We start from the raw sequence: 21585 nt of genomic DNA, 5'->3' as shown, positions 1-21585 counted from the left end.
TGTATTATAATTTTCCAGATTTCGGCCCCTCACATTTTAATATCTTTCTTATTAAATATTTGCTATATTTTTCCTTTAAACGTATCTATTTAATAATTTAATGATTAAACTTAGACCATATATTTTTCACAGCAATTTTAAAATAGATCTTTATTGAAATTTATCATAATACAATTGAATATATAAAATTAATATTAAAAAAAAATAAAAACCAGGTCCGTGTAAATCTATCACAATACATTGAAATTTTTATTTACACATTCAGAACTTAAATTTGTGGTACCTATTAAGATATATCAAATATTAATCCATTTCTCCTTACATAATATCCCAATATGTTCATTTTTATTTATCCATTTTCTCTTTAGTCTTTAAAGACGACCGTTCTCAATGCATCTTCAGGAAGAATTTCTAGTAAAGCTATAGTTCCATCATTAAAAGTGAATGATACTCCTCCATCAACTACTAATGATGCATCAAAACAGTTTGACTTAACCTCGATTTTTGTAGCAAATCCTCTTGATTTTATCCCTTTAGGATTAGGCCAAACACCACCTGATATTAAGTCACGGATTGTGTAGCCCATTCTCTTATCATCTGAAATAGGTTATTATTTTCATTTAAGGTAAGTCACTGTTTTTTTTTTTTAATTACCTGGTGAAAATATTAAGTTTTTATTGTAAATATCAGCTAGAACTGTTGCAAGGCTGTCTTTCCCTTCAGTTGCATCGATATCGATTAGTCTTAGTAATTCGGCAACACTTTGCACCGGTAGTCTATTAATACTCAAGTGCCACGAGGTTGAACCAGTGCCAGTCGCAATGCAAACACCGGAGCACTTTACACTTGTTACTTCCGTAGAACCATTTAGTCTTAATTGTAGGTGAGACACTCTGGCAGACAAAGTTTCTCCAATAAATACCTAAAAAGAAATAGTAATACAAAATATAAGACCAATATTATGGTATTAGGGAAAAAACCTCATTTAGAGCTAAAACAGGTAAAACTTTTTCATTTCCATTGTTTGGACGAATGGGACAAATGCTATCATACTCGATTCCGTGCACGTACTTTGGAACTAAGTCTTTCTCTTCACAAACTACCATTGTGATTCTAATACGACTTCTCAATAACCATTCAAAATCACCCTTAAAATAAACACAATTTTATTTAAGCTCCTCCGTTATTACATCCAATATATTTTACCGCTTGTAGCCTTTCAATTGCTGCCCTTATGTTAGTACAATACTTTTTAGGGAGACACAAATGACCTTCCGATCTGGTTGGATCCGAATTAAAACCAATCACTGGCTTTTGGTTATCCCTAACTCTACTAGCTGCTAACAGGAATGTTCCATCACCCCCCGTTGGTATTATAACGTCAGCCTTTTCTATCTTATTTTCATCACAGTTCAATCTATGCGACATTAATTACACATATACACTTGTTTAAGCTGTGTGTATTGTACTTACCTATTGGCCACCTCTACATCAATTCCCATATTTTTTAAAGTAGATATGACATTTTCTTCAAATGATTTATGTGTGTTGTGAAAATGAATTAGCCTCTCAAAATCAGTCCCTCGATTCTTAAGTAACTGTTTTAGTTCACAATCATTCAAGTTTTTATGTTTATATTTTTCGAATTCATATCGAGATAATTTTGAAATAACTAAAACTTTGTCTATCTTCATAGATTTTGCCTTATTGGAATTATGCACCGATGTACTTAAAATATTACTTATTCCTAAAAAATGAAGGTAAATTTTATTTACCAAAGCTCTTATTCTGGAATATAAACCCAGACATTATAACTAATTTATGCCATATTACATTCTGATGAAATGTTTATATTCTGCACTGATTACTCAATTTTTAATTAATTTAACACTGACAATATTTACTTATATTTTTTAATCAACATACTACTATTCAAGATTCTCAGAGGAAATAAGATAACTTGTATCAGCAATATGAAAATGTTTTTTACAATACACATACACATTTTCATTAGAAATTAGACACTTACAGCAACGTCAATTTGCCAATTAAAAGTAATGAAAATGACTTAAAGTAGGTACTTAATTCATACCTACCCTCTAATCTAATTGAAGTATTTTTTAAAATTACATATTTGAATTTTTTCATGTTGGCTATAATGTGTAAAGTGTGTTGTCTATACTTAAGTATGTTTATCTCGCTTGTAATACCAACCTAGATAAAATTTTATTTTTTTTCTTAATTTAAACAAATAAATAATGCACATTTTTTTCGTTGCAATTAGCTTTATGTTATTGTACAGTACAATAGATATGAGCATTACTATATGAAAATGAAGCAATGTTGAGTATGCATTAATTTTGTTCCAGATCTTGGAAAATGTATTTTCTTTTGAAGTGATGAGAATTAGGTAATATATTTAATGTTCTATTTTAACTAGGCTGTTACTTACCTAAACAAATATTTTTAAGTAAACACTTTTGACTATACATTATTTATTTATAAACGTGAACTTTTTAAAAAATATTCTAAATTAAAATTATATATATAGGTTATGTTCGTTTCGCACTTTGAACTTCACAAAAAAACGTACATCGTTTTCCCCTGAAGATTATTTAATTAATAGTCTAATCAGACGTATAAATCAATTAAACTATGTAGCTGGAGAATATAATTGTGGAACATTTTTAGCACTACTTTTTTATCACAAATGGTGTAAATTGCTTACAAACCACCATACTTAACCTAAAATTTGGCGTATGAATTCTTAAGGTTGTTGCATCTCGTAATTTGTTGGTTATCAAATTCTGGTTTCATCAACAAAAATAAGCTTTGGAAATCGTAAATATTTATTTTACATTTTGATATGATTTTTAAAACTATGTTAACAGTTATATAGTAATGTACATATCAGTTTTATATACATATCTTGGAATTCCGACATTTCCCTTCGACGGCATATTACGCGATATAAGAAAAATTTATCGGGTTATCGAGTACTACGTCGTACCATTGGGAAATGTCAGTAGCATACATAACGTAAATAACGAGAAAGGCCCTAAATTACTTTTGTGAGGTGGAGAGTGGTGGTGGAGCGTGTAATGGAAACATCACAATTTTCTTTTCATCATGCATATAACAGACTTTTTTTCATACAGTGGTTAAACTAAAACTTGTGCAGAATTTACGAGAGTGACATTAAAATGGGTGGAAGCCTCTATCGCTGTAACATTTATTTGACGAAATGCTTGCCATAACCATTTTTTGCATTGCAAAACATTGCCCGTTTGATTATTAATGTATAATGTTATCATGATAACCCTACATATCTTTCACAAATTTTATACAGGGAACTAAATATATTCTTATGTAGGAATAAATAGATTTCAATTAAATTTTTGGTTTAAGAGAACAACTGAAATTAAATTGATTCTAGGACTTGCCAAGTTTATTATATTTAATTATCAAACATATTTATACATTCTATTTAAACAGGCAGTGCTTCATTTTAAATCTGTACCTATCGCAATGAGTGTAACGATCAAATTTTAGATGACAACAAAAATTCATAGTAAACTCCAAATAAGCTCTATGAAGTATAATAAAATTGTTAAGGAAAGGTAAATGTTTTAACAAATATTATTGCATCTACAGTTTTATGTGGAGTTTACTTTTATTTTCTTCATGCCACAATTTGCAGATTTTTGCTAAAGTTCTGTGCAAATCGTGCAAACATGCTTTCTAAGTCTAAATATAACTTTTGAAGAATATACATTTTTCAGATCATATACCACAAACTAACAAATAATTTAATGTATAGATGGACTTATACAATGGGAAAATTGAGCATCTATCTAGAATAACAATTATATATAGAGATGTTTAAAATATTTCTGAAAATAAACTGAGTTATCGTCGAAACCTTATGTATCTGATTTATAGTGATCAGTTCTTTTTCAGAAATGAACAATTAGTTTATGAACAATAATTATTTAGGTCAGTGTAACACTTAGTTGATATGCTACCTTTGCGTAATAATGCTTATTACCTTACTATTCCTAGTATAATACACACTCAAGTAAAACTGGTGTTGCTGTTACAACATAGGTAAGTCTTTCAAACAAAGATAGTAAAAGATATGTAACTAGTCTAAATTTGTTATTGTGATCTTCGATTATTGCCACTAACATTGTCAATCTGCTAAGGTAGAACTTTCATTATAGACCCTAGCACTGTATCATTAAAATTCTCTTAAAGTTGATGATTTTATAAATAGGTATTATATATATATTAGAGCAAAAATTTAAAAGTAGACGAATATCAGGAACCCTTCAAAATGTATGCAGATAAAATTTATTAGTTAGGTACATGAATAATATATCATTTCTTTTACCATAATTTACAATTCTTCATATAATTTTTTAAAACTTTGATACTTCAAAAAGCTATTGCTATAGGTTCCTACAATGTTTAAATGAATTCCTTTGTATGTCACTGTTTTTATTAAAATTTAACTGAAACATATATTCTTATATGTTTAAAGCAAAATAATGATTATTTACAATTTTGTACAAAGTTTCTTCTCTGGAAAAATAATATTTTTTATTTCTCCTTTTATGGAGAATCGAGAAGGGAAGTTAATAAGAAATGGGGCATGGTAGTACATTAGTAGTAAAAGTTCACTTCTATACCCTCTAATTAGCATATTAACCATAGGGCAATATCTAATTGTCAAACTAGCTTCTCAACGCATAGGATGTTGAGAAGTGTTATCAACTAATCAGCCTAAATCTTACACTATATGTATTTAAAACTTTTGATCTTTTTACTAAGTCTAAGGTGTAAATATCTTTAATTCTACTACTTCTACTTACTACAACGATTCTAACATTGCCTCAAAAATTGACAAGAATTTCCTTATAATTCAGAAATGAAACCTTCGGAAAAAAAAACACTATAAAGGAAGGTAGTCTTGTTGTGTCATCTGAATAGTGTCTGTATTGTATTATTTATTCTTTCTTATCCTGATGAAATTTACTATGGAAGTGACATAAAAAAGTAATGATCCAGATAAATTCAATTAGGATTAATTGACCAAAGGCCTTTATTATTGTATAGACAAAAATGATCAAAATCTTCTGTAGAGAAGTTTTGGGATTTTATTTATAAATATGTATAGTCCTTCACTGTTTGTGGATTCCAATGTATAGTATCTTCATCAATGCATGAAGCTTATTAGAGAGAAAAATTTAAACATTTTATTGCATTCCAATGTATCTAAGACTGAAAATAGTCACTACTTTGTCACCTCTACTCGACAGAGGCACAAATTTGAAGCAATGTTTCGACGGGCGTCAGTGTTGGCATTCTGTTAAGACCCGCCCATCTAGTATCTACCTATTCATGCACAGGCGAACAAGTACAGACACTACGGGTAGTAAGGTTGTTAATTGGGTGGTAGTCAGAGTGTTTTGTGCCCTGTTACACATATCCTCCTCACAAAAGCACATGTGGCCTGTTCCGCTACTTTCCATCATGCATACATGATCCACCATGAAGAGGTTGATCTGGAGCTGGGACGTGCAGGTTCTTCTCACCACCTCGTATGCTATAAAAATAATATGCAGGATTAAAATGAAGGTTTGCAGATTGGAGCGACCCTCGACTTAGATTCTGAATTCAGTGAAAGCTTGCTCCAATAATAGGCTTTGGTTTTAGTCTTCGGTATCAAGTTGGATAAAAAGACAGCAAAATTTTGTTGTTCAAAAGTGATTTTACAGTCGTGTCTTTACATAGAGTGTAACAGCAACGTCCAGTGCTGATCCTTTCGTTAAAACAAACAAAAAACAGTAAAATTATTTGTCTAAAACAATTCCTATAGGTTTTCTTCAAAGATTATTCAAGAAACAACGTTTTTTTATCAAGTACCATTGAAGTGTGAAGAGATTCAAACTTGGTATAGTGAAGCTTTTTGATGTAGGTAGCTACATCAGCCAGCACATATAAAGGGTTGATGCAAATTGGAAAATAAGCATGCTACGGAAAAGTAACATTCGGATTTTCACAAGACTTAACAGATGATTGATATCTTAACAAGTTCCTCAGCAGAGCTAAGCTGAGCATCCATGAGTTGGAGATTATATGAACATGAAGAGGAGGATTAAGTACACCTCCTCTGTCTCTGTCATTGTTTACTGGCAAAGAAAAAAAAAAACCGCATGTAGCTCGGCATTATTTTCAGCTCTTACTAGCGGTGTATACGATATGTCACGAGAGCTGAGACAAACAACTTACATATAATCTAAATTTAGTTGAGCTTTGAGGGTAGGATGCGTAGTGGCAAAGTAGTCCATTTTCATATCATTCTACATCAAATGCACCCTCTTTTTGATTTGATATTTAAAGGTGTGAGAAAAGTCTAAAAGGTACAAAAGCTTTTATTAAAAATGCTCTATTATAATTTGAAAGAGAAAATTCTATTTAATATTGAAGTTGAATCTTTCCAGATACCTCCCAAATTCAATGCCACTGGTTAGTTTCTATTCAAATTTTACATCTAGGACTGCTATGTGAGGGGAACTGTATTTTACCAACTTTAGGTTCTATGTCTTCAATGGTTTTTGAATAATTAGCCGAAAACTGGAGCTTTAAAAACGGTTTTCTATTGTATTTGAGGAATCAATCTTCAAAGTTTGTTGGAACGTCGCTGTTACACCATATACAGGGTGTCGCGCTTAAATATGATACAAGCCTGTAACTTCTTTATTTTTTGGTCTATTTAAAAAATTTTTATTTTGGAATGCCGGCTAAAAAAAACTCTATCTAACTGTGACATTGCTGTTTTTATGTTTTGTGTATTAATGCAATACACGGCCAACTAGTGCTCGTCTGAAGATGTGTCGAATTTGATGAAATTTGGTGATAAGACATTTTAAGGGATGCTGAATGAGAATACGTAATCTGTTTTTTTGGGAAAAAATCGCTAATATCAATTAGTTGTGTTGACGTCAGAAAAATGCGTCCTAGTTGGCCGTGAATTGCATTAATAAAAACAGCACTATTACAGTTAGATAGTTTTTTATCCTACATTCTAAAAAAAAAAATTTTAATCGGTCAAAAAATAAAGAAGCTACAGGCTTGTATCACATTTAAGTGCGACACCCTGTATATATAATAATATAGTCACAGCTTATTAAGCTGTTATATAGTTACGTAAACATTGACAAAGGTAAAATAAATTACCTATTCTTTTGAGATGTAACTAGAAAGTATAAAAATATTATTGGTGAAATATTCGTACACGTTTTTCTGAATACTATGAATAAGTTTTGGGTTATCTATTTCGGTTGACAGTACCCAACTTTTGTATGTTCTTATATGATAATTGCTATCTAGTACCAGGGCCGGATTAATCTATGGTGAGGCCCGCGGCTACAAGCTCTACACAGGCCCTCTTTCTAAAAAAAAAGAAAAAAAATTGTTTGATCCTAAAAAAAAGACACAATCAGCAACTTGTCGATATAAAATTTCAAAACATAAACACTTTTTGGTTTGATTAAAAAAAAAACAAATTTTGCCAGATCTTGCCGAAGTCCCCCGATCTAGTGAGGCCCGCCCCCTTAATGCGGCACTGTCTAGTACTCTATATACTATTACATTTTCTAATGTATGTAATTTTCTTACATATTCAAGAAATATACTCAAATAAAGACGTATTAAATATATCTGTAACTAAAACAGTTTTAGAGTGATATTAAATGGTAAAATATTTAGTGGGATATATGACAGTAGGCGTTACTTTTGTATATAGGGTGTTTACAAATTTAGAGAGGATTCTTTAATGTTAGAGAATGCATTAATAATAAGCACTTTCAATAATCAGAATCGTTGAAACTGCAAAACGGTGTTTAAAATGAGTAATAATCGAATTTATAAAACTTATTGAGAACCTCCGGAATCATCCACGACTTACGTACATCATAAAAAAGAGGTGGAGGTAGTGGAGATTAACATGAAAACGCGTTTTTGGCGCCGTTCGATCCGTTTCTTCGACTAATATAGTTTTGGTCATTGTTAGCACGACTAGAATGCAAGTACTTTTTACTTTACACCTAAGTTATACAGGGATGACCAGAAGTATGGAATAAAATTCATATCTTTTGAATGAGTTAATTTTTTTTAAAACGTCAAAACACGTTAACTGATTTTGATTTTTTCCCATCTTTCGGTTATATAATAATTAATTTTTCTTCAACCCCCTAACCCCCAGCTACCCCTACTTTTTTTTTCAAATGGAAACATAAGGCATGAGGGGGTTCGTTTAAAAGCTTATAGAAAACCGAATCCAGCCATACCAAATAAACAAGTTTTATTTTTTCAATAGCAAGTTTTTTTTTCATTTAGAAATTGAAACAACTAGATAATTTACAAAAATGAACTCAATGTCGCAAATGCTGAAAATGTCCTCCATTCATTATTTGGCATTCTCCAAGACGATAGTAAAAGCTGTCCACATCATTCCGAATGACTTCAGTTAGTAAATTATGCATCTCCGCCCTAATCTTGTTCCTTAAATTCTCAATATTATCCGGTCTGTCCTGGTAGACTCTTTCTTTCAAATATCCCCAAAGAAAATAATCCAGGGGTGTTAAGTCGGGGGATCTTAGCGGCCATTCAACTGTACCCCGTCTACCAATCCAGCGATTTGGAAACGTTTCATCTAAATATCTTCGAACATCAATACCAAAATGTGGGAGAGCGCCATCTTTTTGGAACCAAATTCTTTCATTCGGTATATATGGATCAATTTCATGAAGGAAAATCACAGCTAGGTCAAATGTTAGGAAATCCAGGTAGCGTGCGGCAGTAAGATTTTCTTCAAAAAAGAATGGGCCCAAAGATTTTGTTGTTGATGATACCTGCCCATACATTAACTTTCAGTGGATGCTGCGTATGCGATTCGCATGTCCAGTGTGGATTTTCCTGGTACCAAAAGCGATAGTTGTGCCTGTTAACCACTCCATTCAAATAAAACGTAGCTTCATGCGAAAAAAGTACGTCTCGTTGAAAACCATTATTGTCGTCACACCGTTTCATCATTTCCTCACAAAATTGTAATCGCCTATCATAATCGTCTTCCAAAAGCTCTTGGACAAGACATACCTTATAGGGGTGGTATTTCTCTTGTTTCAGAAACATTCGAATTGCAGTTCGAGAAGCATCGTGATTGCGGGCCAATGAAACAGTTGAAGTATGAGGATTTTCAACAAGTTCTAATGCAATGTCTAATTTCTTTTCTTCATTCAAAGCACCCCGTCCAGTTTTGGGCAAAGTCTGTACTGTACCGTGTTCCTCAAATTTGTGAAATATTTTACTAACTGTCCCTTGCGAGATTTGGTTTTCGGGATATTTAGCATTAAATAAATCGCGCACTTCAGCCTGACTTCTTATTTTGTCTCCACATCCAAGCAATATCAAGATTTCGATGCGTTGCCTTTCCGACAATACCATTGCAATTCAGTAAATAATTTTGACACTCCAATTTACAACTAAGGCGAAAAATTAACCAGAAAGCTTGGCAAGTAAGTGGTACCAAAAAAACGCAACATAAAAAAGATATCTTTTCTGCGTTAGCAATGATAGGTACAGTTTCAAATTCTTTATTTTATTCTGTGCAAATTCATGGAGGATAACAGTTAAGATAATTAAATTTTATTTCACTTGTTAAGTAGGTGTTTTATACAACCCTAAATACCTTGCTATTGAAAAAATAAAACTTGTTTATTTGGTATGGCTGGATTCGGTTTTCTATAAGCTTTTCAACGAGTTATGTTTCCATTTGAAAAAAAAAGTAGGGGTAGCTGGGGGTTAGGGGGTTGAAGAAAAATGAATTATTATATAACCGAAAGATGGGAAAAAATCAAAATCAGTAAACGTGTTTTGGCGTTTTAAAAAAAATTAACTCATTCAAAAGATATGAATTTTATTCCATACTTCTGGCCATCCCTGTATGATATGGCGGCAGGTTGGTAGATAGGCAAAAAACAAACAAATGGTAAACATTTATTTTAGTTTTTAGTTTATCGGTCTATGAGGTGTTCTTAATATGGTAAGTAATTTCGCGACGCGTTGCGTTTGACCTTTTACTGGAATCAAAATATAATTTTGTGTCTTTCTAGTGTAAATGTATAACCTTACAAAGTTATTTATTTTAGTGTTCCGTGACACTATAGTCTTTATGTGGCAAGGAAAAAAAGAGTTAGAACTTTTTATAAGAAAGCAAATGGCGCGGTTGTAAGACAATATCAGATGGATTATCCCGACCTATAAGTACCAAATATGAACATCTTTGTAAGATTGGTTTAACATTTAAGAGATTATGTGAACATTGAACGCCAATACACTCGGCAGAACATGGACGTTAATAAGATAAGGTAAGGGAGTTCATGAAGCAACAGCAGTGGAAGAAATGAGGATTTGAGCATATGCTGCGAAAATTAGGTGCTTAAACATATTATTTACTTATTTTCATTTATATTTATTTGTCATTTAAAAGAAAAAAAATTGTTTTGTTTATCTGGGATAATAGCCTTCTTGATAAAATTTCCCGCCTTTCTCTTATATGTATTATGAGATTTGACCACAATGCACGCCGTAGCACCATAGATCAGCGAAGCACCGCGAAGTGTGTATGCGCTGGCGGCTAATGTGCGCGGTTGTTTCAGTCCAGCGCACAGTGGTCCAAATTCTCCACCTAGCCGGAAGAAAGTAATTTTTTTTTATTATTTCGAAACTAAATATTTTGTTTGATAATAAGTTGACAAGTGCCCGCAGTGCATAACGGTACATTTTTTATTTATTTAACTTCTGTTTCAGGTTTGCTTTCTTGTTTTAAACACAAGTAATTGCTGTTTTGTTTTTCTATTAATAGCTCAGTTGATATTTAGTACCGTAATTAAAGTAGTCGTGAAAAAATAAGAACAAATTTTTTAAAATAATTTTTTGCTGAAATTAATTTAACGAAGGTAGGAACAAATTTTACTATTTTTATATTTCAAATAAAATGTTTTGTTTAGAAAAAAAAATGCAGTTTTGTACGTGTGTGTCTTATATGTAAACATTTTGTTCAATGTCCAAATTCAATTAGAGTTTTAAATGGGAATTTATAAAATTTTAATTTTATTATTTGTGTTTTTGTAATCTGTATGATTGTAGCTTGTCAATGTTTTCAAAATTAGCTGCCAGTTTTTGCCTAAATGCTTTTTATTTGATTTACAGTTTAAAATGTCCATTACTAAGAGGGAACTATTTGATGCTTGGTTATTGCGTTACTTTCAGATGCTTCTATACCAGAGTCGTTCCTCGATTCAGAAAGTGAATCAGATTAAAGCAAACATATTGTCTTTTTCGATTTGTTGTATTTGTTCGCCACAGGCCGTTGTTTTTTGAATAATTTTCAGTTATCTTTGATTTGCCTTTACATTTCACTTGCCTTTAACATTTTGAATATTTGGATTAAATATATATTCACATTTCATTAAATTGAAAACATTATTTCTTTCTATAGCTCCTATTAATGTAGATTAAAATTTGTGATAAAAATTCGAAATTTTAGATAAATAAATAAATAATGTTTTACATAAATACAGGTATATTATTTGTTTTTATTTATTTAATAAAAAATCTGCCACGCCCATTTTACAGATTGTGCCCATTTTTTTGGTGAGTGTTTTTATTGATAAAATCTATGAACGTGCAAAGTTTCATGTCAATGCGGCTTTTCAAAAGCGAGTTATGACTTTCTTCCGGCTAGGTTGAGCATTTGGACCACTATGTATGAAAATTACGAAAAAAAAAAAGGTTAAAATATCAGTTTCTGCACCGGAATTTGGAAAACCAAACCTGTGATATGTTTTTCTAAAGGCCATATATTTTTTATAAATCCGCTAGTTTTAGGCTTCAATTGAAAAATTTGGGGTGATACCTTTGAATTTTGTTTTGGGATCGATTTATCAAAGATTTAAACTGGATCTAACTAAGTCCCGTAGCAACAGCCAATCAGTTGTCTCATACCTTAACAACCAAACTAGGCTTAGTTAAATCGCAATTAAACATAAACATAAAACACACCACAGAAATGAGACAACCCCCAAATCCAAAAGCCGAAGGCTTGTGCGGAAGGGGGCTACACTTGAAAAAACGCGAATTAAAATTCATTTAACAAAATGGCCGTTAGTGAAATAAACTATTTAAAGTGATGTGCAATTTAATACTTTTTCGTGACTTTAGTTAAGGTGAGATCCGGGGACGGATCATCAGAAACTTAACTTACGCGATTTGGCGTTGCGCACCATCTTCACGCAACAGCCGTTGCACGTCATCAAGGGCGGCTGATCCCTCGGGAGGGCGGTATAGTTGAAGGGGTCCTTACACCTCATATCCGACCAGCTGTCGCACTCGTAGCAGTAGATCTGCCTCGCTGGAACACGGACACGGAATTTACTTTATCCCAAAGACTGGCGACTACCACTAATCACTTGTTAACATGCTAGTTGTGTTAAAAATATGTGTTATTGTACATGAGTGGTGAAAATTTTAAGTGCGGGGTAGGGGATTGTTCCTATTCACTATCTACTAGAGTATGACATTTACGAATTTGACTAAATACAGTCCGTACGTTATTTGTTGAGGTAGAATTCCAAGAAGACCCCTGCGCCACTTTCTTGGTATTATACGCATTCGGCACTCGAGGTAGAAAGACATTGGCGGCGTGGCGCTCACCGTAGACGCTTGCAGTGCATATTGTATTTTGCAGTTACAAAGGTGTGTTTATTCGTAAGTGTAAGTGTGTTATTTCAAAATAAATCAATGGAGGTGAAAAATAAAAGAAGGGAATTTAACTCCCTGTCGAAGAGTATCGTGTTATCGTGTACAATTATTTTAAGACAATTTTTTGTTTATTCCTATTTTTGTACCAGGGTGTTTATAATTGTATTATCTTCTAATTTATTCATTATTTGTACTGTTGTACTGCAAAAGAAATAAAAACACATTTTAATCCAGAAAATCTACCTTATTTACAAACGATGACCAAAAATGAAACCTTGTATTCTTTGGTAAATTTTAAGGGGAGCCTTCCGTATAAAGTTTTTATCTAGAACACTAACTTTTCGGAGAAGGCTTCAGACTTTGGGCAATGTTTACATACATACCCAATTTCAAATTATTTCACTTACTAATTTTTAAATTATTTAAAAAAATTAAAAACATTTTTTTAAGTTTAACACCCTGTATCTTTTTAACGAAGCGTCCTAGATAAAAACTTCATATGAAAGACTTCCCAAAAATTCACCAAAGAATACGAGGTTTCATTTTTGGTCACCGTTTGAGAATCACCCTTGAGGCACGCCCTTAACGTGGTAAATTGTTACAATAGTTTCAATAACAGAACTTTATTGGCTTATTCTTTTTTTGGAATTCTTTCAACAAATATTGTTCGGACTGTATATGGTATGTATATTTGCCATAAAATGGAAGAAATGGTTTTCAGTAAATCATCTTTTTCCTAATGAAAAGTGATATCGAAACCATTATATGTGGTAGGCTAATTTATTTGCGACATGTTTTAAATAAAAGTATAATTTGTAATTTCGAAAAACATTCTAATAAATAGGACTTCGTTTACGAGGTAGAAAGTTTATAAATTTACAAAATATTATATTTAAATATATGTCACTCCTAAAGCAAGTTTTTTGTATGCTATATTGTCATGCTGAATTTAGTATTTCGATTTTATTTCAGTATGGTTATTAATAAAATCAAAATCTCTAGATAGAAGCGAATTTGAATTCCCTGAATAGTCTGTGTCAATTATGTTATTTCGAAAACATTTTTTAGATAATGGTAACAAAATGCTATATTTGTTTTTAAAAATGTTAATTTTGTGAGAGTAAAAAAGAGAGATGTTTGATTGAAGCAGACTAGATAATTGTGGTTAGTAGACAGTACAGAATAAATTAAAAAATATGTACAGCCATTACGTGAAAATTCTACTGTACCTTTATTGTCTTTGAAGATATCTAAAAAGTGAAATATTATTACTTATTACTAAAGTAAGTGAATTTTGTTGCCATCCATTTATAGTACACTGAAAGTTTGTTTTCTAATTTCATCTTTAAAACAGAAAATATTCTCAATTTTATATTTATATGTATTTATGTACAGGGTGACCCAGAACAGTGAAAACGGAAAGAGCGAATGGGAAACCGCAGGCGAAAAATTATTAAAATTCCATTTTGATTTGAAATATTTTTTGGACGGGAAAATATATCGAAAAACTTCTTTAATATAAGTTGTTGAAATAAGTAAGAACTTTTATAAGATGTAGATGTGTACGATTAGGAAAATAACTTGACTGATTCTTAAAAAAATATATTACAACTGATTAACTTTGTGGTGTATCTTATATGAAAACGAAAAATTAATATTATATATTAATAAAAATGACAAAAACGTTGACAAAGTGTAATAGCGGTGTTTATTTAACATAGTTAAGTAAATCTTTAATTAATTTAATAAATTTCAAAAACAAAAGTTATATTCGTATCTAACATTTTGGCAATGACCCTCGACATTAATTTCTGTTTACGGTAACTCAAATCAACTTCTGAATTGAATCCTGTTATTGATTTCAGTTATGTAGTCTCAAGTAGTGCAAGGGTAATCTGGGTCACCGGTCCTGGCAGCACTTTCGTGGAAAATGAATTAGCTCGATCAGTTTATCTGTCGCTTTGCTATTCACTTTGATCTAATGGAAAATATTTATAACTACGTAATTACAATCAGTGCGACGTTATACTGCACTGATGAGGACTGATGGGTACGAAACTTTCGTGGTCCTTTCAACGACCACTTTTAAAAGTCAAATTTGAAAGAAACAATTGACGTAACTTAATTTATTCTTTACTGTGAACCACTGAAGCTGCATTTTCGTACAAGCTTATGTACATTATTTACAAGAATAATACAGTATGATGTATGCAGTGTTATCGTTAGAGCTTACGAAAATACTCCAGTTAAAATTTCCACCACAAGTAATTTTGTGTGTTTTGTATGTACATGATCAAAAAGAGTATCTGGAGCTACACTCAGCTGTAAACTATAGAATCTAGAGAAAAATTGTAGACATGAAAGCAATCTAAACTTATTTGTTAGAAACAATTATTATTAACACATAGATAACACATTAAACAAATGCATACATAACAAACTTACTTTGGCATTCAGCTTTACAAACTGTTGTTATAGCTAGCAATATTATCACTGAAAAATAAAGCATATATCATATTAATTATTGTTTTGCATTAAATTTTGTTGTGTTTTTTAAATGTTGTACTCATCCTCGCGATCGTTTATGAGCATTTCGGTTTATCACAAAATAAGGGAACCTCACTGATTTTACTTCATTCGTTATTTATGCCCAATTTAACCACATTTTTCCGAATGGAATTTTAATTGTGATGAATAGTGAGTATGAATGATGTGTTAGAAAGGCAAGAAACAGTTCAATACATTTACTGTGTTATTAAGTTTAATATTACATAATTAAGTTATTAAGATATTAAAAATTCTAATGAATCAAAGTGAAATCGATATTATTTTATTATTTCTTAATCTACTTTAAAGGCATTCAGCTAATTCAAACAATTTAAATTTTTTTCTAAAAAGTTCTCATTAAATGAAGTCCAGTCTTCGATAACAGAAATCTAGAATGTGGAAGATACCTAACTTCACAGACAAAATTCCTAACTGCAGATATTGTGAGAAACAACGATTCTTTAGGCTACGTGCCCAAACTAGCATTGAATTATACCTGCAATAACCAATAAACGGCCAATAAATTGTTATCTAAAATAAAAATTTAAAATTATATATCTAAAACAATTATAATAAAACACACCTGATAATGTTGAAATTGTAAAATAATGTAATCATAGCCGATATACCCTCTTAAATGCAATATTTTATTAGAAACTTTTTATATGAAGCAAATTATTTATTTAAAAATATTTATTGGGAAGCCTGATTTATTAAGCAATTTTTTTCTTCTTGTAATTTTTCTATAAAACCGATAGTTTTCTAGTAAAAAAAATAGATGCGTCATCGTTCGTTTGGAAAGATAAAGTAGGCGAATGTCATAACAAATAAATTTATTTATCATATTAATAAATTGACACTTTCTGTCAATAAGCTGGTAATTTAATAATAACATTAAGAATAATTTGCTATTAATTAATGAAAAATGTATGATAACTTATTATTATGGGACATGTATTAGGTCAAGTTATTTATCTGAAATAAAATTTAATACAAACGAAACACAAGAAATGCAAAATTAAATTTAAAGAATATTCTCGAAATAATTTCCATTTTGCTGCAAGCATAACCTAACCTAATACGTCTGTTGGAGTTATAATGCACTAACACAAACAGTTCTTGGTTATTGCGAAGGTTATCTGCTGCCTGAAATATTTATTCTTAAGCGTAGTTCTTCTAAGGAGGTAACAGGAGTTTCATAAACAATACTTTTTATGTCCCCACAAAAAGAAATTCATAGGCGTTAGGTCAGGTGAACGTGTAGGCCAACAAACAGGGGCATCACGACCACGACCACCATTCTCTAACGGCAAGTGTACTATGTGTAGACGCCTAATCGTGCATATACCACATCACCCGACGTGTACCGAGGGGTACATCCTCAAGTAATGTTGAATATTTTCGTTCATAAATCTAAGATACTCGGCCGCTCCAAGCCTGTGTGGAAGAATAATATTTCCTACAATTCCCATCCAAACGTTTAAACAGAAATTATGTTGACATCTTGAAACAAATATTTCATGAGTATTTTCTTCCGACCATGAATGAACATTATGAAGGTTTACTGCACCTACTCTAGGAAAATTTGCTTTATCGGTGAAAAGTATATTCATTAGGTAATTTAAGTCATGCCTGGAAATATTAATGTACCATTGACAAAAATCCACGTGGTTAGGTAAATCAGGGTTATTCAATTCTTGCACGGGTTGATGGTGAAAATGGTATAAAAGATTTTCATGAGCTACATTCCACACGAGACTGTGAGAAACTTGCTGTTGCCTGGACACCTGTCTTGTGCTTGTACAACAGTTTTGTTCTAGATGTTCCAGTATAGCTTCCTCAGTTTCAACAGTTCGGATATTACGCCTTCTTCCGGCACCCTCACGATTGGGCTTTCGCGAAGCCTTCTTTCCACCGAGGCCAATGTTTGTCTATGAGGAATCGGTCGGTTTGGATATCTTTGATGGTATAATCTTACTGCAGCGTTACTATTTTTTCTGGATTCGAAAAACACTTGGAGCATTTGCATAATTATTCTGATAATAAATTAATCAATTGGTACTAACTATTGGTTGACAGAAAGCGTCAATTTATTAATATGATAAATAACAATTTATTTGTTATGACATCCGCCTACTTTATTTTTACAAATTTTTGCCATTACCCCTTTAATGAACACTGACGCATCTATTTTTTTTTTTACTAGAAAACTATCGGTTTTATCGAAAAATTACAAGAGGTAACAAAGTTACGCAATAAATCAGTCTTCCAAACAAATATTTTTAAATAAATAATTTGCTTCATATAAACAATTTCTAATAAAATATTGCAATGTATTTTTGTTGTTCTCATTATTGAAGGCTTTATCACATTTTCATTTGGTACTTAGTGCTGTTTTTTAAATTATTTAGTTTTTGATTGTCAGAAATGAATTTCATTAGATATTTCTAACAGATTTTCAGTTTCTGTCTGAATTAGGTATAAATATATTTTAAAACGTGTAAGTATTGACATTAATTTTTTTAAAGAAAATTTGTTCATTCTGGCAAGGTCCTGAACCATTGACGTAAAGAGTTGCAACAGAATGATCACCTCTCCTCTTTTTCTCTTATTGTTCGAGATAAGAAAAAAGTTAAAAATAAAAAAAATTACAGATACCACAATGTCAGTTCAATGTCGTATTTCCAAGATACACATATATTTTTTTTTAAGTAGAACACCATGTACACCATTGGAAAATCTGTCAAAAGAGCTTTTATTAATATTTTGTATATAATACTCGTACATATCTTTAACTGTTTTCTAAAATAAAATGTTTGAAGACATAGAGACATGCGATATAGTGACAAATTAGTTAAAATATATAGGAATTCAGCCAGAAATAATTCCATTTTCATTTAATTTGTACTAAATAAAATAAAAAATTGGTTCTACTTATTTTTTAGGATAATTCAGTCATAATGTCATTAATTATAACTACGTATTCGGAAGACCTAATAAAGGCAGGCAAAACATTACATTTGCTCGATCTTTCAAAAGATAAGAAAATTACCCTAGAACTCCCGCTAATTCGGCGCCCTACGTCGCATCACATCTTCTGACCAGGAACGCGCCAGCGGACCACAGAACCTTTGAACGTTGAAGAGAAACAGCTGATTTCTCCAGTCGACATGAATTTTGCGATCAGTTCTATGCTATCAAGTGCTATGGACAGATGAGTGTTGTTTTAGCCGTACCGTCATTTTAAATAGGTAGGTGCCATACTACTCTTTGAAAAGCTACGTATACGTACTACAAACTGAATAATTAATTGAAAATTGAAAATAATATCTTATTTATGCATGTTTCTAGGTAAAAAGATCTGTTTACTCCTTGTCGTTCATTACGCATTAAAAACGCAGTAAAAATTAGGTTAGTGACCGAATAATACGGTAGGTCAAGATTCACTCTCGATAAACCTTTGTGGGCCAGCGGTCAGGAGCGGTCCGAAAAGGGGTTTAAATAATGATTTGAAAATATTTTTTTTCAGCGTAAATATGCATTTTAAAATTTTTTTAGTCACGTATTTGAATTCTACTAATTTTCCCCTCTTTTTCCTTAAAATTAATGACATTATGACTAAATCATCCTGTGTAATTTCTTAGGACTTTTCCTTTAAAATATATTTCTGGAACAACAATACCAAATGAGAGGCAACAAAATGTTAAAAATAGAAAATAGAAAACGGGTTGGTAATAATATTAAACGAATATGGCGAATTGTAAAATAGTGTTCGTTTGTTAAAAATGGTATTCATAATTAAGAACGGTTAGTTTATTTAATATTTTGTTATATGTATATAGAAAAACATTTATTCACAAGATACCACGCTTTATGAGCCACTAAGACTTGTTACACAATAATAACAAATATGTTAATTTCGGAGACTTTAAAGATAAGCATTACATATCTTTGAAAAGCGCAAAGGTCTTTTCAATGATTTAAATATACAGCGTGTTCCATTTAAAAAAATATTATTAACTCAGACCTACATCTCGGAAATACTACATTCAATTATATTCGTGGTGCAAGGGCCATACAAATTTTTAAAATCCCTACAACTTTTATTCTTACATATTTTTTCGTTCCTCGAACAGTAACGAAGGAAAAGGTGGCAGGAAATTTTCGGGTGACCACCCTGTGTCTAATCTGCTTATCTTGCTAAAAACAAAATTAGATTTGTTAAAAAAAAACTGTTCCCGTTTCAACTAGTACCAGGTCGTTTCGAAGGAAATATTAGTATATTTTTTGTGCCTATTCCACTTAATATCGTTCGATTCCAATTATGGAAATGAGACGTTATTCTAGGCCCCATTGCCGTACCAGCGGACGACCAGGCAATCATGTTTTCCGAATATTCACTCAGTTAAATTATTTCACCGTCCGAAACCCGCATTTTCTTGTGTATACATATAATTTTTTTGTATAAGAAAAGGCCCGAAGAGGCACTTAACAAAAATTGTATAGTCTTTCCGATATCAATTGAAGAACCAATAGGTTGACAGTGTGTACTAGGTTCGGTCGCTGACGCAGCAACTCGGCATTGAAATATTTGAAAAATTTGTTCCCAGATTTATTTAGCCATACCCATATACAAGTCTGATCGAACTAAATGTGGAGCTGGTAGAAATGTATACGCCCAGCTGAAGAATGCGATCGCGGGCAAACGAAATACAAACATAGCTGCATTGGGCCACTGGGCAATAAATCTCAGGTGTTGACAAGTGGTTGACAAATTGCCCAGCAGTGCAGTACAGCAATGCGGAATTTGGTGTGATTTAGGTAATTTAAATTTGTTGTTGTTGGCCAAATAAACATATAATAGAAATTTTCTACACATTATAATACAAATTATTATAAGTTTGTACCTTTAGCAGAAAACATTTTTAGGGACACCTATGAAAGTCATTAAATTTTATTGCCAGGAGTTTTTTTACATGTTCAACTGACTTCGGAAAGACTATAATAACATTACAAAATAATATAGGAATTTGCTAGCGAATGATGTTACGAATGTTATTGTTAGCAAAAATTAAAACTTTTCGAACAATTATTCGCGACCACTGTTAACGAACAGAGTTAATTAACATTGTTCACGTCAGAGTGAACTTGGAGTATTCTAAATTTTGTACAGACAATGTTATTAGCTTGCAAATGTTAGTACGATTCTTAGTAAAAATTCAAACTGCTGATATTGTTCGTAAACATTGTTAGCGAACATAGGTTCGCGTGAATCTGGATTCGAATTGGTAATTTGTATTTATGTACATTCTCAAGGAATCTAAGTGGCGGCAAAGCTTTTTAAGATTGGAATATGCATTAAATTTAATGGTTTTATATACAAAATACTACTATAAAATATGTACAGTAATAGAAAAATGTGGTTAACTTTGCAAAGGGTTGTATTTTACATTCGAACTGTAATGTTTAAATTTTTGATAATTTGTTATTGTAGATTCCACGAAAAATTTTAACTAATTTACTATAAAAAATCTAAATAAGTATTAGTAATAATTACTTCAAGCAAAATTACAGAAATAGTTATTATATTTTACTCACGAGCACACTCCCACTGAGAACTTCCAAAAGATACAAAATAAACTGCAATAAAGTTAATATTCTCATTAAAAAATTCGCGAAATTGCGAAAATTATTTTTATATCTATACCTATTTATGTGGTTTATTTTAAGATACTTCTAACTAAATCTATTTTAGTATTACGAATTTCAATTTCTCCATATATCAAGTAATTCTAAATCATGTTTATGGTACTCATTTTAGTCAACAGAAAGTATTAAACAAAATAATTTAACTTTATATTACCTAAGGAAGCCAATATGATTTTATACATCTTGGGAATTGTCTAAAATTAAGGTAAAACACAATCACATTTATTTCAGGTACCTAATTAGCTAGGGTGGTTTTAAATGTTAATCACTATAGTTTATGGGTTTCATGTTAGATACGGTGGCTGTTTCTTAATAGTATTCAAGTCTGGCTTGCGTATTAGATTCATTTTGCACGTTTTAACGGGAATTATTTTGTGATAGGTATTGAACAAAACTGCAACAACCACGTTACTGCGACGGCTTATATTGATCTGACGGACTCTTCCCGTCTCTTTCTCCCCAGACCTTCCTTTGGTTGAAGTATATTCTTTAAACTATTTC

At 31.5% G+C, this 21585-nt stretch overlaps 2 protein-coding genes across 4 annotated transcripts; both read right to left on the bottom strand.

Annotated features, from left to right (window-relative positions):
* Positions 1-141: 141 nt before the first annotated feature.
* LOC108912952 (NAD kinase 2, mitochondrial) lies at positions 142-2495 on the bottom strand. Its single transcript, XM_018718382.1, has 6 exons — positions 2453-2495; positions 1474-1747; positions 1207-1417; positions 981-1148; positions 655-922; positions 142-597 (listed from the first exon to the last, which is right to left on the bottom strand). Exons 1-6 carry the CDS (start codon positions 2490-2492, stop codon positions 365-367), a joined length of 1194 nt encoding a protein of 397 aa, XP_018573898.1. The 5' UTR covers positions 2493-2495; the 3' UTR covers positions 142-364.
* Positions 2496-2831: 336 nt separating this feature from the next.
* LOC108912964 (protein quiver) lies at positions 2832-21473 on the bottom strand. Of its 3 annotated transcripts, XM_018718396.2 has the most exons (5): positions 21239-21473; positions 20974-21015; positions 15274-15321; positions 12332-12478; positions 2832-5608 (listed from the first exon to the last, which is right to left on the bottom strand). In XM_018718396.2, exons 1-5 carry the CDS (start codon positions 21264-21266, stop codon positions 5394-5396), a joined length of 480 nt encoding a protein of 159 aa, XP_018573912.1. In that variant the 5' UTR covers positions 21267-21473; the 3' UTR covers positions 2832-5393. The 3 variants fall into 3 exon arrangements, with proteins under 3 accessions (XP_018573912.1, XP_018573914.1, XP_018573913.1); XM_018718398.2 differs by lacking the exon at positions 15274-15321; XM_018718397.2 differs by lacking the exon at positions 20974-21015 and having other exon boundaries at positions 5394-5608.
* Positions 21474-21585: the final 112 nt, after the last annotated feature.

The sequence above is a fragment of the Anoplophora glabripennis genome, unplaced genomic scaffold (genome assembly GCF_000390285.2).
Source record: "Anoplophora glabripennis isolate ALB-LARVAE unplaced genomic scaffold, Agla_2.0 scaffold484, whole genome shotgun sequence".
Lineage (NCBI taxonomy): Eukaryota > Metazoa > Arthropoda > Insecta > Coleoptera > Cerambycidae > Anoplophora > Anoplophora glabripennis.
The sequence above is the reverse complement of the archived record's forward strand: the minus strand, read 5'-3'. Positions and strand labels throughout refer to the sequence as shown.